The 13626-nt window shown below is 55.5% G+C and overlaps 1 protein-coding gene across 1 annotated transcript; it reads left to right on the top strand.

The window, feature by feature from the left end:
• The first annotated feature begins 1584 nt into the window (after positions 1-1584).
• On the top strand, positions 1585-12053 carry LOC125917578 (kinesin-like protein KIF17). The gene is made up of 6 exons (XM_049623745.1): positions 1585-1717; positions 2208-2261; positions 2676-2848; positions 3589-3690; positions 8520-8709; positions 11499-12053. Exons 1-6 carry the CDS (start codon positions 1585-1587, stop codon positions 12038-12040), a joined length of 1194 nt encoding a protein of 397 aa, XP_049479702.1. The 3' UTR covers positions 12041-12053.
• Positions 12054-13626: the final 1573 nt, after the last annotated feature.

The raw sequence follows: 13626 nt of genomic DNA, 5'->3' as shown, positions 1-13626 counted from the left end.
GGTGGAAGGACAGAGCGGCCGACATGCAGGACCCGTTCTCAGTGCAAGCCCATCCCTTGTGGATCTGGAGGTATCCCTAGATGGGTGAAACCTTTTTGAAATCTTATGTTTTGCCTTAAAAATGTATGTAAAATTGTTTTCTTTTAATTCTTTTATTGTTTATTTTTGAGAGAGACAGAGCGCAAGCCGGGGAGGGGCAGAGAGAGAGAGGGAGACACGGAATCCGAAGCAGCCTCCAGGCTTTGAGCTGCCAGCACAGGGCCGACACGGGGCTCGAACCCACGAACCGCGAACCGTGAGATCATGACCTGAGCTGAAGTCGGACACTTAACTGACTGAGCCACCCAGGTGCCCCTGAAATTGTTTTCTACTTCGCTCCAGAACAGTGCTGTTCTGTAGACCTCCTACAGTGGTGGAAATATTCTGTTTCCAGGCTGTCCAAGTAGGTACCGCTGGCCGTATGTGGCAAATAAGCACCTGAAATGAGGCTACTGCTACTGAGGAAACTGAATTTTACTTTTGTTTAAAGTCCAGTTAAATTTAACTAACTCAGTGGCTAGTGGCCCCCACGTTGGACAACACTCTTGAGCAATGATTTCTAAAACACACATAATGTGGGCCACATACATCATTTGAGTTTTCCAGTAGCCACATTTTATTTATTTATTTATTTATTTTTAATTTTTTTTTTTTTTTAACGTTTATTTATTTTTGAGAGAGAGAGAGACAGAGCATGAACGGGGGAGGGTCAGAGAGAGAGGGAGACACAGAATCCAAAACAGGCTCCAGGCTCTGCGCGGTCAGCACAGAGCCCGACGTGGGGCTCGAACTCACGGACAGCGAGATCGTGACCTGAGCTGAAGTCGGCCGCCCAACCGACTGAGCCACCCAGGCGCCCCATCACATTTTAAAAAGTAAAAAAAGATGTGCCCGGTGGCTCAGTCGGTTGAGGGTCCGACTCTTGATTTCGGCTCAAGTCATGATCCCAGGGTCGAGGGAACGAGCCCTGTGGCAGGCTCTGCGCTGAGTGTGGAGCCTGCTTGGGACTCTCTCTCCCTGTCTCTCTGCCCCTCCTCTGCTCAAGCTTGTGCACTCGCTCACTCTTTCTCTCTCTCTCAAAATAAAAAAATAAGTAAAAGTAAAAAGTGAAAGGAAACAAATGAAGCTAGTTTTAATAAGAGATTTTTATTGAACCCAGTATATCCGGAACATTATTTCAAGAAAACATACTGGTAACGTGTAGTCATTCTTTGATATCAGTGAGAGATAGTTGACATTCTTCTGTCATGCGAAGTCTTTGCAATCAGATGTGTGTCTTACATCGTATCATGTTGCGGATGCTAAAGTGTCGACAGTTCAAACGAAATGGAACAAAAAATAAGGTTCTGTTTAATGGAAAAATATTTTATATTGCTTCTGTGAAATGTAAATTAACTAAAATAAAATAAATTCAGTTCCTCAGTCGCACTGGGCCCATTGCTAGTGAGGCTGGTGGCCACCCTACCGGACAGCGAAGCGATACACGTTTTTGTGTAGAATATCTTCCCCGGGCTTGGGTGACGCTGATACTCTGGGCCCCGCACCATGTGGACCCTGCATGTGTCCCCAGCTCTGAGGAGCCCGGCGGTGGCTCCTGGCCGGGCGGTGGGTCTGCCATTGCCTCTGCCCCACCACCCGGGGCTGGTCCCTGTGTGCAGCCCCCTGGAGCTCTGCGGAGGTGCAGGAACCCACACAGTGGTCAGGGTTTCCTTGGACAGACGAAAGGGGCTCATCCGGTTCCGCCCAGAAGAATGAGGCCTGGCCGTCAGAGAAGCTGTGAATCATGATTTCTGGTTCCTTCACCAGCAGTCCCTGGGGATCCCGAGCCCCGCGTTGGCCCACAGGATGGGTCTTTGCGGGTCACTGGGTGTGGATGCCAGGTGGGCCCTCGGGGCCTGGGAGCAGCTCTCTGGGCCCACGTTCTGACACAGGATTCCGCTGCCCCGTGCTGAGTTCTAGAATCGGTGACCTCATGAGCTCTGTGAGGGCAGGGACTGGGGTTCCGCCTCGATCACCGCCGTGTCCCCAGCCGGAGCGCCGTGGAATGAACAGACGTGTCAGTGAGTGAAGACCGATTTCAGGGTTGCCGCCGCTTTGCTTCCTTTCTTCCGTCCCCCTCGCCCCGGCTCCACCTGCTCTCAGACTCTGACCTCTCCGCACCCCCTCAGCCTGGAATGCCTTCCTCTTCCTCCGCTTGCCTGGTGTGAGGGTCGCTTGTACAGGTCCGTCTCCGCCACGTTTCAGGCAGACGTTCAGTGAGCGCCCCTGTACGCGAGCCCTCCGTGTGCCAGTGCAGGAAATAGTTCGCGTGTAAACCTCACTACAGGCTTAGAAGGAGGTGCTGTTCTGATCCTGAGGGGGGAACTGAGGCTCAGTGTGCCTGGGTAAGACCAGCTCCCCCGGCACACACTCAGGAAAAGGGTGATTTGAACCCCTGAAAGAGAGGCCAGGCTCCACCGCACAAGCCCTTAACTCCACACACGGACAGTGTCCCCCACCAGGAGGTGGACCCCTAGAGGACAGAACTGTGACTTCCTTATCTCTGTACCGCACGGCCAGCCCAGTGCCATCCTGGGAGGGGCCCTGAGTCTGTGAGTTAGGAGACGGCCGAGTCCAGCTGGGCTCGGCCGGCTGAGCACCGGGCTTTGGTTCTCCCACGCAGGGTGTCACTGAGGGCTACAATGGCACCATCTTCGCCTATGGCCAGACGGGCAGCGGGAAGTCCTTCACCATGCAGGGCCTGCCAGACCCGTCCTCGCAGAGAGGCATCATCCCCAGGGCCTTTGAGCACGTTTTTGAGAGCGTCCAGGTATGGGCCTCCTGGAGGGAAGGGGCAGGTCTGGGGGCTCTTGAGACATTACCGTGAATGGACCGGGAGGACTTCAGAGCCTGCCGGGACTCGACACAGGTAAGCGGAGGCAGGCTGTGGTTTCTGGAAAGGGGATGGGAGAAGAACTTCACGCTGAGAAAATTCTACGTGACAGGGCCGTGGTTTCCTCCTGCCATTTCTGGATCGTAATGTATCATTTGATCCAGAGTACTCCTCCGAGAAGCCGTTGTAACCATCAGAGCCTCCCTTTTTATTCGGCAGTTGCTACAGACCAAGCCTTGTGCAAAGCCCTTTGCATAATTATCTCAGGGAACCCCCACCCTGGCCCAGGAGATCACTATCATCCCATCGTCGAGATAGGGAAGCCCAGACGTGTAGCCCCTATGTGCTGGGCCAAGACCACTTATCCCAGTGTCCAGGCTGCAGGGGAGAATTGCTCTGGTGGCCTCTCATGGCTGTGAGCAGAGATTCCTGCATCTGGGAAATGGCAGAGCAGGGACTGCGCCCCTAGTCGGCTGTAGAGGGATCAGACCGTGGCCAGTGCTTGGTCCTGACCTGTGGCCCTGCCAGGCAGGGTAGGGGGCTCGCCTCCCCTTGACATCGCCTCTCCTGCCACGAGGTGCTTTCGAGATGTCCTGGCTGCAGAGGGCTTAGGTTGCAGGGGCAGGGCTGGCAGCAAGTGCTCAGGCATCTTTGCTGTCCCTGTCCACTCCCCGCAGTGTGCAGAGAATACCAAGTTCCTGGTCCGGGCCTCCTACCTGGAGATCTACAATGAAGATGTCCGTGACCTGCTGGGGGCCGACAGCAAGCAGAAACTGGAGGTGGGTGCAGATGCGGCTTGGGCGGGCAGGGACTGGTGGAGGGGGGAGGCTGGCATCAGGCCGTGCTCCCTCAGAAATACAGGGGAGGTGTTCTGAGGGCACAGGCGCCGGTTTGGACTAGAGCAAGGACTTTTGAACTTGAATTTTGGAGGAATCTCTGAATCCATGTTGTAGGGGAGTGGCTAATGGGCCTACCCCCGACCACACATGGGGGGGGGGCTGCACCTCACCTGGGAGAATCCCACCTGTGTCTGGTGAAATAGATGAAGTCTTTGTGATAGATTTCATTTGGAAAACTGGGTTCCACTTCTGAAAAAATTACTGTGAAAATCTGTAAGTGCCCTTCAAGCTAAAAAAAAACAATGTAATGATCATCATTTATTGAGCACTGTTCACTGACTGCTTTGGGCACATGATCTTATGTAATAGTCACAGTCATCTTGTCAGGTAGCTGTTATTATCCCCAATCTGCCAGTGTGGGAAGGGACGCTTAGCTTAGTTAGCTTGCCCAAGTTTGTGGCCCAAGCTGGATCTGAACCCAGGTCTGTCTGACTTCAAGGACCTGAATCTCAAACATCCCATTTCATGGCTGTTGGTGGCCTGAGATTCTGGGACTCTGTTCCTTTTCGAGAGGGTTCTGGTGTGGGGGCACCCCAGGACCCAAGACATGACCTTATAAAGTAGTTGTGGGGATTGAAGAGGGTGGTGAGGACAAGCTGCTCACAGGGCGCAGGAGCACGGAAGGCCGTCAACGGGTGAGCGCTTTCATGCCATCGGGATTCCAGGAAATGCGACGCGGGGCTCTGCAAAGGGGAGCCCTCTAAGGAGTCAGGGACCACCCGCAACAGAAGAACCCGGGGCTGGCTCAGCTGGTCACTGAGAATCACACACGTTTTGTGACTTTCCCCTTCTTCTAGAAGGCTGGAGTCAGAAGGAAAGAGCATCATTTCCCAGCAAGGTGCAGCAGCATTAGATGCTTTGAGAGGAGGTCTATAAAGAATGGCAGAACTTGGCTGACCCTTTGGGGAGCTCAGCGAGGTCAGGTGACCTACCAGAACTGAACAGCCAGTTGGTGACAAGGCTGGACCCAGGTCTAGGCCCAGGTCTAGGCCTTGGTCTGAGGCCTCGGTCGTGTGTCCTATCTGGGGCTCTGTAAATGCTGGGTAGGCAGGTCAGGTCCAAGGAGGAGAGGCCCACTGGGGGAGGCTGAGCCAGTTCTGTGGCCAGAATGCTCCTGGCTGCCCCTTATCTGACCAGGCAACCAGTGGACATCCCAGGGGGCCCACAACCTGCATTGGGAGTGAGCTCACCTCCTTCAGGGTCAGAATGCCCCGGCTGAGAGAGCCTAGGTTGCCGGGGGGATTCCATTTATGGGTAAAACCAGTCTGAGGGAGACAAGGTGATTTGCCTGAGGCTAGGAAGCCAGAGTCAGGGTTGGACCTTTTGGGTGACAAAGTGCTGAAGTCTTCCCAGGGCATGCGCCTGGACAGCTACCGGACGGGGGTGGGGGTGGGAGAGGCAGAACCAGGTGCTGCGATGTCTCCCACAGCCCTCCTGCCCCACGTGACCTCTAGATCGGACAGGACGTCAGAATCACCTGGTTCCCCCCACCCCTTCCCCATGTGGGGGCCGGGCTGTTTCTCCATTCAACTTCGGCCTCCTGCTTGCCCCCTGACCGCCCCCCATTTGCCCTGGGCTCATCTGGGGTGGGGGGAGGTTGTGAGCTCCCCTCTGACCAGCGACCACTCTGTGATCCAAGTGAACAAGTCAGACATCAGAGAGTAGCAGTCTTGAAAAATTTGTTTGTCCTGGCCGTATGGTGGAAAAATCCTTAAAAATTTGATCTGGGAAGACCCATAGAGAGCTTCTAGTCAGGCCTTTCCTGGTACAGATGGGGACAGTGCGTCCCAGGGAGGGGAAGGGACTTGACCAAGGCCACACAGCTAATCACTAGTAACGGCGTTGGTACCAGAACTTGTGAGGGGCTTTCCCCGAGTATTTTGGGGGGTCAGCAATCTGGAAAACCTCTAGGGCAGTAAGAAGCCAGTAGTGGAGTTCTAGTCAAGGGAGGCACATCCACCGAGTGATTCATTCGTTCAGCGAAGACGGGAAAACCTCCTGGTGCCAGCTGCCGGGCCACATGCTACAGCGGGTCCACAGGGCTGTGACCTCCCTTCCTTCCAGTCCCCATCCTGACTGGGACCCGGCCTGGCCCCTCCTTCTCAGCTCCTGACCAACACAGCGGTGCTTGGCCTTTCTGTGCCGGAACCTCCAGCCGCCCACCTGGAGTCTTTCTACTGTCTTCTCTATGCTGGAGCTGGAGCGCCTGAGTCACAGCTCAGCCCCCGACAGGGGAATGGGGAGAGGAGGGAGGCACAGGGCATCGCTCCCGTGTGTCAGAATCAAAAGGCCAACCTGCGCTGGGACACCAGGGGGCCCTCCTCCCCTCCTGCAACACTGGAGACCCTACGATGGCCTCGGTCACCCAGTCCCTGAGGGCTGGCAGCCATGCTCTTGCCCCATCTGGGCCCCGCGCCTCAGGCTTGGTGAGTCAGGCTGCCCGGGGTGGGGGGCAGGGGCCGCCAGTGACAGCTGCACTCTGAGACGCTCCCCACGGGGGCACTGGGGGGGGGTGGAGTCGCCGCCTCCTGGAGAAGGTGCTGAAGGTGCTCCTGTCAACCTCAGAACAGCCTTAGGAGGAGAGCTGTGCTGTTCTGATCCTTTGTTGCAGAGGAGGAAACTGAGGCTCCGCGTACCTAGTAAGACCAGCCCCTGGGTACACAAGTCAGGAAAGGGTGAGACTGCTTTTGATTCCAGGAGGCCGGGTCCCACAGCACAAGCTCTGAGCCCCAGGGCCTGAGAGTTTTGGTAATTAGAGGTTAGATCAGCCAGGGCGAGGAGGGATTGGGGGGAGCAGTTTCGCTCCCTCCGCCCCGACCCCCACGGCCCATACTGGGCAGGGGAGTGAGGCCTCAGCGCCTCTCAGTGCACTGGGGAGCAGTGTCAGGAGCCCCTCCTCCGTGCTGGTGGCATCCCAGCCGTCGCCATGGTGACCAGGCTCAGGGCGGCGTTGCAGGGAGGAGTAGTTCCCCGGGCACTCAGAGCCTCCCTGGAAGAGCAGGGCTGAGGCCGAGGGGAGGCAAGACTGTGGGGGATCTCGAGGTGGGGGAGCAAGCTTTCCAGGGCCTGAAAATAGGACCGCGGCACCTTGACACGAGGGCTTGCCCCACCCCCCGCACCCATCCCCCATCCCCCACTCCTCTTACCTGCTCCTGAGAGACCGCCCCCACCCGCCCCCACCCTCCTGGTGCTGTGCTGGCGGGCTCCCCTCCACGGACCCACCTCCATCCTTTTCTGAGTCCTCATAAAGGTCTTGCAGAAGTAGGATTCGGTATCATTTGGCAGATGAGGAAACGGGGGCAGAGAGAGGCAAATTGACTTCTCCAGCCAGCCAGTAGCAGGGTCAGGTCTCTACCCCAGGTCTGCCCGACCAAGGAGCAGACTGCTTCTCCTGGGGGCCAGGAGCGGCCGCTCGGCCAGCGGGCCTGCCGTGTGCAGGCAGCTTCGGGGTCCTGGGAGCAGGTGGCCGTCCACGCCCGTGTGTCATTGAGACGGAACTGTGAGACGCTGGGGCGACAGTTCTGGCCGGCTTCAAGCCACCCTCTGCAGGGTCTCCTGCTTCTGTCCTTGGTGCTCCGTCCTCACCCCCAGCCTCTAGGTCAAGGTCATCATTTCAGACTTCAGTTACCGCAGGACGCTGCAGCCTCTCTCCATGGACTGCCTCTAGAATCTTCTTTTGCCTGTGACCCCACTGCTGCCCTGGTGCTAACAGCTGTGTGATCTTCAACAAATCACTTAACAATTCTGTGCCTCAGTTGTGTTTCCGATCCGTGAAGTCCGGTCTTTCACTCTGGGTCTGGCTGTTTCTCCACACGTAAGCAGATAGGGCAGGCCTGTGCGCCCCCCAAGCCCCCACGCAGCAGGGGCCTGACCCCCCACCCCGGGGACCGTGAAGCTGGAGCCCAGCACCTGAGCCTCCGTGGCTCAGACCAGCAGACAGATGACTCTGCTCTCTGCCAGACTAGTTTTATTTCCTCACACTTGACAAATGCTTCATCTCACAGCTCTGTGTCAGCAACAGAATAACTTGGCTGCCTGGAGAGGAAGCAGGGAGCAATCAGATAAATTCATTTACTCGCTGCCGTCACGCTGAGGGCTGGGGGCCCGCTTGAGCCATGGGCCAGTGGGAGTTCTTGGCAGCAAATGGCCCCTCCCCGGCCATGATCCAAGGTCTGGAAACGTTCCCGTGTCCCTGGAGCCACAGCAGAGAGGCGATCAGAAGACGTGTTGACAGGGCAAAAGAGAAGATTTCAGAGCCCTTGGGTGATGACGGGGTCAGCCCCTGGGAGCTGAAGCTCCCAGTCTGGAAACCTCCTTCATAATAATAGCACTAAAAGCAGCAGTGAGGCTGGCTGCTGGTATTTACGGAGCACTTGCCATGTGCCGGGCACTGCGCCAAACGTTGTTTGGGCCTTATTTGACTGAAACCTCACCACAACCCTGAAAGATGGGCCTCTCATACCCATTTTGCGGATGTGGAAACTGAGGCCTAGAGAGGTTAAGTCACTGGCCCAAGGCCCCACAACAGGTAAGAAGGGGGATGAGTCTGAGGCTGGTTCCACCTGGAACAAAGCCCCTGCCCGTTGCAGGGAATTTGAGGCGCCAACCGGCACCGCAGGAGGGCAGAGGTGGCCCGAACTGGGCCCTTCCCTGGATTCCTTGGGGATCCCTGATCTCTCCCGGCTCTGACCCGTCCCTTTGCCCCACAGCTGAAGGAGCACCCGGAGAAGGGGGTGTACGTGAAGGGGCTCTCCATGCACACGGTGCACAGCATGGCCCAGTGTGAGCGCATCATGGAGGCGGGCTGGAAGAACCGCTCGGTGGGCTACACGCTGATGAACAAGGACTCCTCGCGCTCCCACTCCATTTTCACCATCAGCATCGAGATCTACGCTGTGGGTATGCGGGGCCAGGTGGGCACCCAGGGGGTGGGGCCCATCTGAAACTGGGAGAAGACTCTCGAACTGCCTCGAGGCGAACCCAAGTGGCCCCTCCCACGTTCGGGCCCATATTTCCAGGAAAAAACAGCATGGACAACAATAACAGCAATACTAGGAGCTCATTCACAGTGAGCACTTACTATGGGCCGCGGGGTTTCTGTGCATTGGCTCATTTACTCCTTACAACCCCAGGAGGTGGATACCAACATCATCCCCATCTTACAGATGAGGAAGCCGAGACCCCACAACTAGAAAGTGTCAGAGCTGGGCATCGATCCCAGGGCTCTGTCTCCAGAATGTACCACCTGGACCTTTTGGGTTGTCCTCCTTCTAGACAGTGCTCTCCACTCTTCAGTCATCTCCCTCTTCCTTCTTTCTGGAAGGGTCCCTGGGGAAGGGAAGGGGAAGGGAAGAAACTCATCTTTGTTTCTGGCCTCCCGTAGCTGCTGTGCTAAGCACTTCACACACTTCCTTCTGTGTAAACCCCACAACAGTCCTAGACACGGGCAATTTAATTCCCATTGTACAGATGAGAAAACTGAGGCTCTGAGAGGTGCAGTGGGTTGCTTGTGCAGAGTTCTGCAACCAATAAGCAGTAGAGCTGGGATTGGAACCTCGTTCTCTGTGACATCTGGGTTTTTCCCATTGACACGGCAGCTGCCTCCATGTCTGAGGTTCATCATGAATAGAACTCTGGAGAGCACTGCAGCAGGTTGCAGCCTAGGCCCAACTGGGAACACAATTCTGGAGAGATCCCTGACCCAAGGTCAAAGCCAGGGTACCTCCTACCACATCACCCAGACTGTGTGGTGACCTGGCTCCGGGGCAACTTGCTTGTGTTTGCTGGGTCTGAGTCTCCCCGGGGTGCTGATATGGGGAGGGTGGGGTCAGCGAGGTCACAGCCTCGTGTGATGAGGGGGACAAGTGGGGGACAGGGACTAGGACAGGGGAGGACAGAGTGAGTGCCTCTTGGGCTTTGCAGGAGGTTTTGAAGAATGAGGCAGGCTGCCTGGATGAGGCAGGCTTTCTCTGGAAACAGGCTTTTGAACGAATTTAAAAGGTGTTTATCATTTCCATTATAAAATAAGTTCAATCAAGATAACTTAGAGATTAGAGAAAGGTGGGGAAAATTACCCAGAAACCCAACTGCCTATTAGATTTGAGCATATTGGGTTTTTTTGGTCCTTTTTTTCCCCCTATGAAAGTTATAAACACAATCGAAATCTTATACTGTAAAGAGTTTCTCCTCTGCGTTTCATTCCCCGTGCCTCACTGAGCATCATTACCGCCATGTCTTTGTGACCATGGGTCCCTCCTGAGGGACAGTGCATCAGTAATGGTCCTGTCTAACCAAATCCTTACAGGGTGGTAAAGTTGTTTCTAGTTTTGTGGTGCTGTAAATAATGCCACAATGAACATCTTTGTGCACAGAGCCTTTTCCGCATTTAGAGTCATTTCCTTGGATTGTATATCCTGGCATAGACCTCCTGGGGCAAAGGGTATAAACCTGTTTAGGGCTTCTGGTTCATTATGCCAAGAGCTTTCTCTTTCTCTCTTTCTTTCGTCCTTTCTTTCTTTTAAGAGCACAAGCAGGAGAGGGGCAGAGAGGCTGATAGCGTAGAGCCTGATGTGGGGCTCGATCTCAGGAACCGAGAGATCATGACCTGAGCCCAGATCAAGACTCAGATGCTTAACCGACTGAGCCGCCCAGGTGCCCCCAGCCAAGAGCTTTCCAAAAGCACGGTTCCAAGTCCCTCCTTCCTGCTGCTGCTTTAAAAAAAAAAAAAAAAAAAAAAAAAAAAGCCTCAAACTTCAAGCCCCTCACATATCCAAGGCTCTACTGGGTACCAGCCAGGTTTTCTGTTTCTTTACTTCAGGTTGCTGTGCACATGGGCAGATCTAGGCCAGTTCTGGTTTCAACCAGCAGGAGACTAAGGAGGAAGCCCCTGCCCCTCCGCCTGCCTTCCCCCTCCCATCTCATTTGAAACCGAGTCAAGCGATTTCCCCCAAGTTTCATAGCTACCTAGAGATAGAATCAAGATTGGACCCCCAGGATCTGTGCGTTCAATACCTGTGCTCTAAGCCCCTGCTACCAGCCAGGGCCCAACTCCAGTCACTCTCAGCACCTGGGTCTGCCTTGCCCTCACGGCCTCAGTCACTGCAGAATTGGGCTTGTTCTCAGGAGGAATGAACCCCTCCCAACAACCAGCCCCCGTGAGGAGTTGCTATCAGTCTCATTTTGTTGATGTGAAAATTAAGGATCAGAGAGGTGCATGACTCTGCCAAGGTCACACAGCAAGGAGGACGCAGGGGTAGGTTGGGAACCAGGTCCGAGAGCCTCCAAAGCCAATGTCTTTTGCATTGAAAGATACAATCACATTCCCCCACCTTTCGCCCAGTCGTGCCCCCTGCCCCCTGCCCCCACCTTTGGCTTCACAGGAAATCTGGAGGAGCTATTAGCACTGAAAGAAGCCTTGCTGCACTCAGAGAATAGTCTGGACCTCCCAGCCCCTGCTCCCCAAGTCAGGCAGCCCTGTATTCTGATCTTGGATCCACTGCTTAGCAGCAGTGTGACCTAGGGCAAGTTAAATGCCCTTTCTGAGCCTCAGTTTCCTCATCTGGAAGATGGGGACAGTAATTGTGCCTCTTTCATGGGACTCCTATGTGCTAACGTGAGACCCTCGGCAGGTGAGAGCGCTCAGTGCCTGGTGGCTAAGTGCCCTCCCCCTCTGCCCGGTCCGTCTGCAGACGAGCGGGGCAAGGACCACCTCCGGGCAGGCAAGCTGAACCTGGTGGACCTGGCGGGCAGCGAGCGGCAGTCCAAGACGGGTGCCACAGGGGAGCGGCTCAAGGAGGCCACCAAGATCAACCTGTCGCTGTCGGCGCTGGGCAACGTCATCTCGGCCTTGGTGGATGGGCGCTGTAAACACATCCCCTACCGGGACTCGAAGCTGACTCGGCTGCTGCAGGACTCGCTGGGGGGCAACACGAAGACGCTGATGGTGGCCTGCCTGTCACCTGCAGACAACAACTACGACGAGACACTCAGCACGCTGCGCTACGCCAACCGGGCCAAGAACATCAGGAACAAGCCACGCATCAACGAGGACCCCAAGGATGCCCTCCTGCGCGAGTACCAGCAGGAGATCAAGAAGCTCAAGGCGATTCTGGCCCAGCAGATGAGCCCCGACAACCTGTCAGGTGCGCAGCTGGGGGAGGAGGGGCAGGAAGGGCCCGGACTGAGGAGAAAGGTTCCCTCCCTTTGTTTCTGCCTCCGGCTTCCCATCTGAGAGACGCGGAAGCAGGGCCCCATCTCCTCTCCACTTCCTGCCAGCATAGCTTTTTGAAAAAAAAATTTTTTAATGTTTTTTTATTTTTGAGGGAGAGAGACAGAGTGTGAGCAGGGGAGGGGCAGAGAGAGAGGGAGACACAGAATCCAAAGCAGGTTCCAGGCTCCAAGCTGTTAGCACAGAGCTCGACGCAGGGCTCGAACCCACGAACCGCGAGATCATGACCTGAGCCAAAGTTGGAAGTTTAAGCGACTGAGCCACCCAGGCGCCCCACATAGCTTTCGAACAGTTAGAGAGAGCCCTGGTGTGATGGCCGGACGGTGTCTGCTCACTGACGGACTCGGGAAGAGGTCCGTCTGGCCTGTTCTGTCAGCTGAAGGCTCTGTTGCCTGCTCCCGCCTCCAGGCTGCACATCCACCATCCCACCTGTCTCCCGCCTGTCTCTGTGGCAGCATCGTGATGCTGTGCTGCTTAGCAGCCGGGTGACTCACTCCCTCATGTCCCACCGCCTCTCCCACTTAGGCACCTTGTGATTGCAGCTCTCACACCCAGGTGTTTGGCTGTCGTCTGGCAAGTAGAAATCTGTACCTGCAACACAGGCCTTGCGGGGTCCTTGCAAACTCCAGGGTTTTGTTTACCCGAGGATCCCTTGGGGAAGGGAGCACAAAAGAGCCTGAGTCCATCTGTTCATTCATCATCTCCCCACCCACCTTCCTTCTGTCCATCCATTCTACATACCCGTTCATCCACTCATCCATCCACTCATCCATCTAACCATCCATCCGTCCATATACCTACCCAGCCAGCCAGTCACCCATCCACCCATCTACCCATCTATTCATCCATCCATCCATCCATCCATCCATCCACCCACCCACCCACCCAGCCATCTACCCATCCACTTACCTATCTACCCATTTGTCCATCCATCCATCCATCCATCCATCCATCCATCCATCCATCTACCCATTTACTCATTCATCTACCTACCCTTCCATCTACTTACCCACCCTCCCACCCCACTCCATTATTTATCCATCTACCCACTTCACCATCTACTCAACAACCATCCGTTTAATCCGCCCATCCATCAACGCATTCTGTCTACCTGTCCCATCCATCCTACCATCCATACACCCACCCGCTGGTTCATTCCATGCTGTCATCCATTCTTTTTATCTGTGCTTCCCCTCATCCCCCACCCATCCATTCAAAGCTCACTGAGCACCCTCCTGCGTGTGGACCTGTGCCTCGGCAGCTCCCATCAGCCGCGGCTCTCAGCCCTGTGGTTCCTGGCCTGTTTCTGTCTCCAGCCAAGCTTGAAACACTTGTGTCTTTCCCCAGCCCTGGTTGCTCTTCCTTGCATCTAGTGTGGGCAGGCCCTGAGCCCTGACACAATGAGCCTGCCCTCGTCGTCCTCCTGTCCTCCTAGTTGTTCAGTCGGGGGATCCTGCCTCAGGCAGGCCTCCGGTGTCAGCTCACTTAGCCAACCCCCTCCCTCCTCCTTTTTATTTTTAATGTTTGTTTTATTTTTGAGAGAGGAGGAGGGGTGGGGAGGGGAGAGAAAATCCTAAGCGGGCTGTACG

Source organism: Panthera uncia, unplaced genomic scaffold, assembly GCF_023721935.1.
Source record: "Panthera uncia isolate 11264 unplaced genomic scaffold, Puncia_PCG_1.0 HiC_scaffold_2038, whole genome shotgun sequence".
Lineage (NCBI taxonomy): Eukaryota > Metazoa > Chordata > Mammalia > Carnivora > Felidae > Panthera > Panthera uncia.
The sequence above is the reverse complement of the archived record's forward strand: the minus strand, read 5'-3'. Positions and strand labels throughout refer to the sequence as shown.

Bases quoted from the DNA above. Each gene is read 5' to 3' on its own strand.
- LOC125917578 (XM_049623745.1), top strand. From the start codon at position 1,585: ATGTGGACCCTGCATGTGTCCCCAGCTCTGAGGAGCCCGGCGGTGGCT. The intron at 1,718-2,207 runs GTGCAGGAACCC...GCACCCCCTCAG, and splicing joins CCCCCTGGAGCTCTGCGGAG to CCTGGAATGCCTTCCTCTTC. The intron at 2,849-3,588 runs GTATGGGCCTCC...CACTCCCCGCAG, and splicing joins ACGTTTTTGAGAGCGTCCAG to TGTGCAGAGAATACCAAGTT.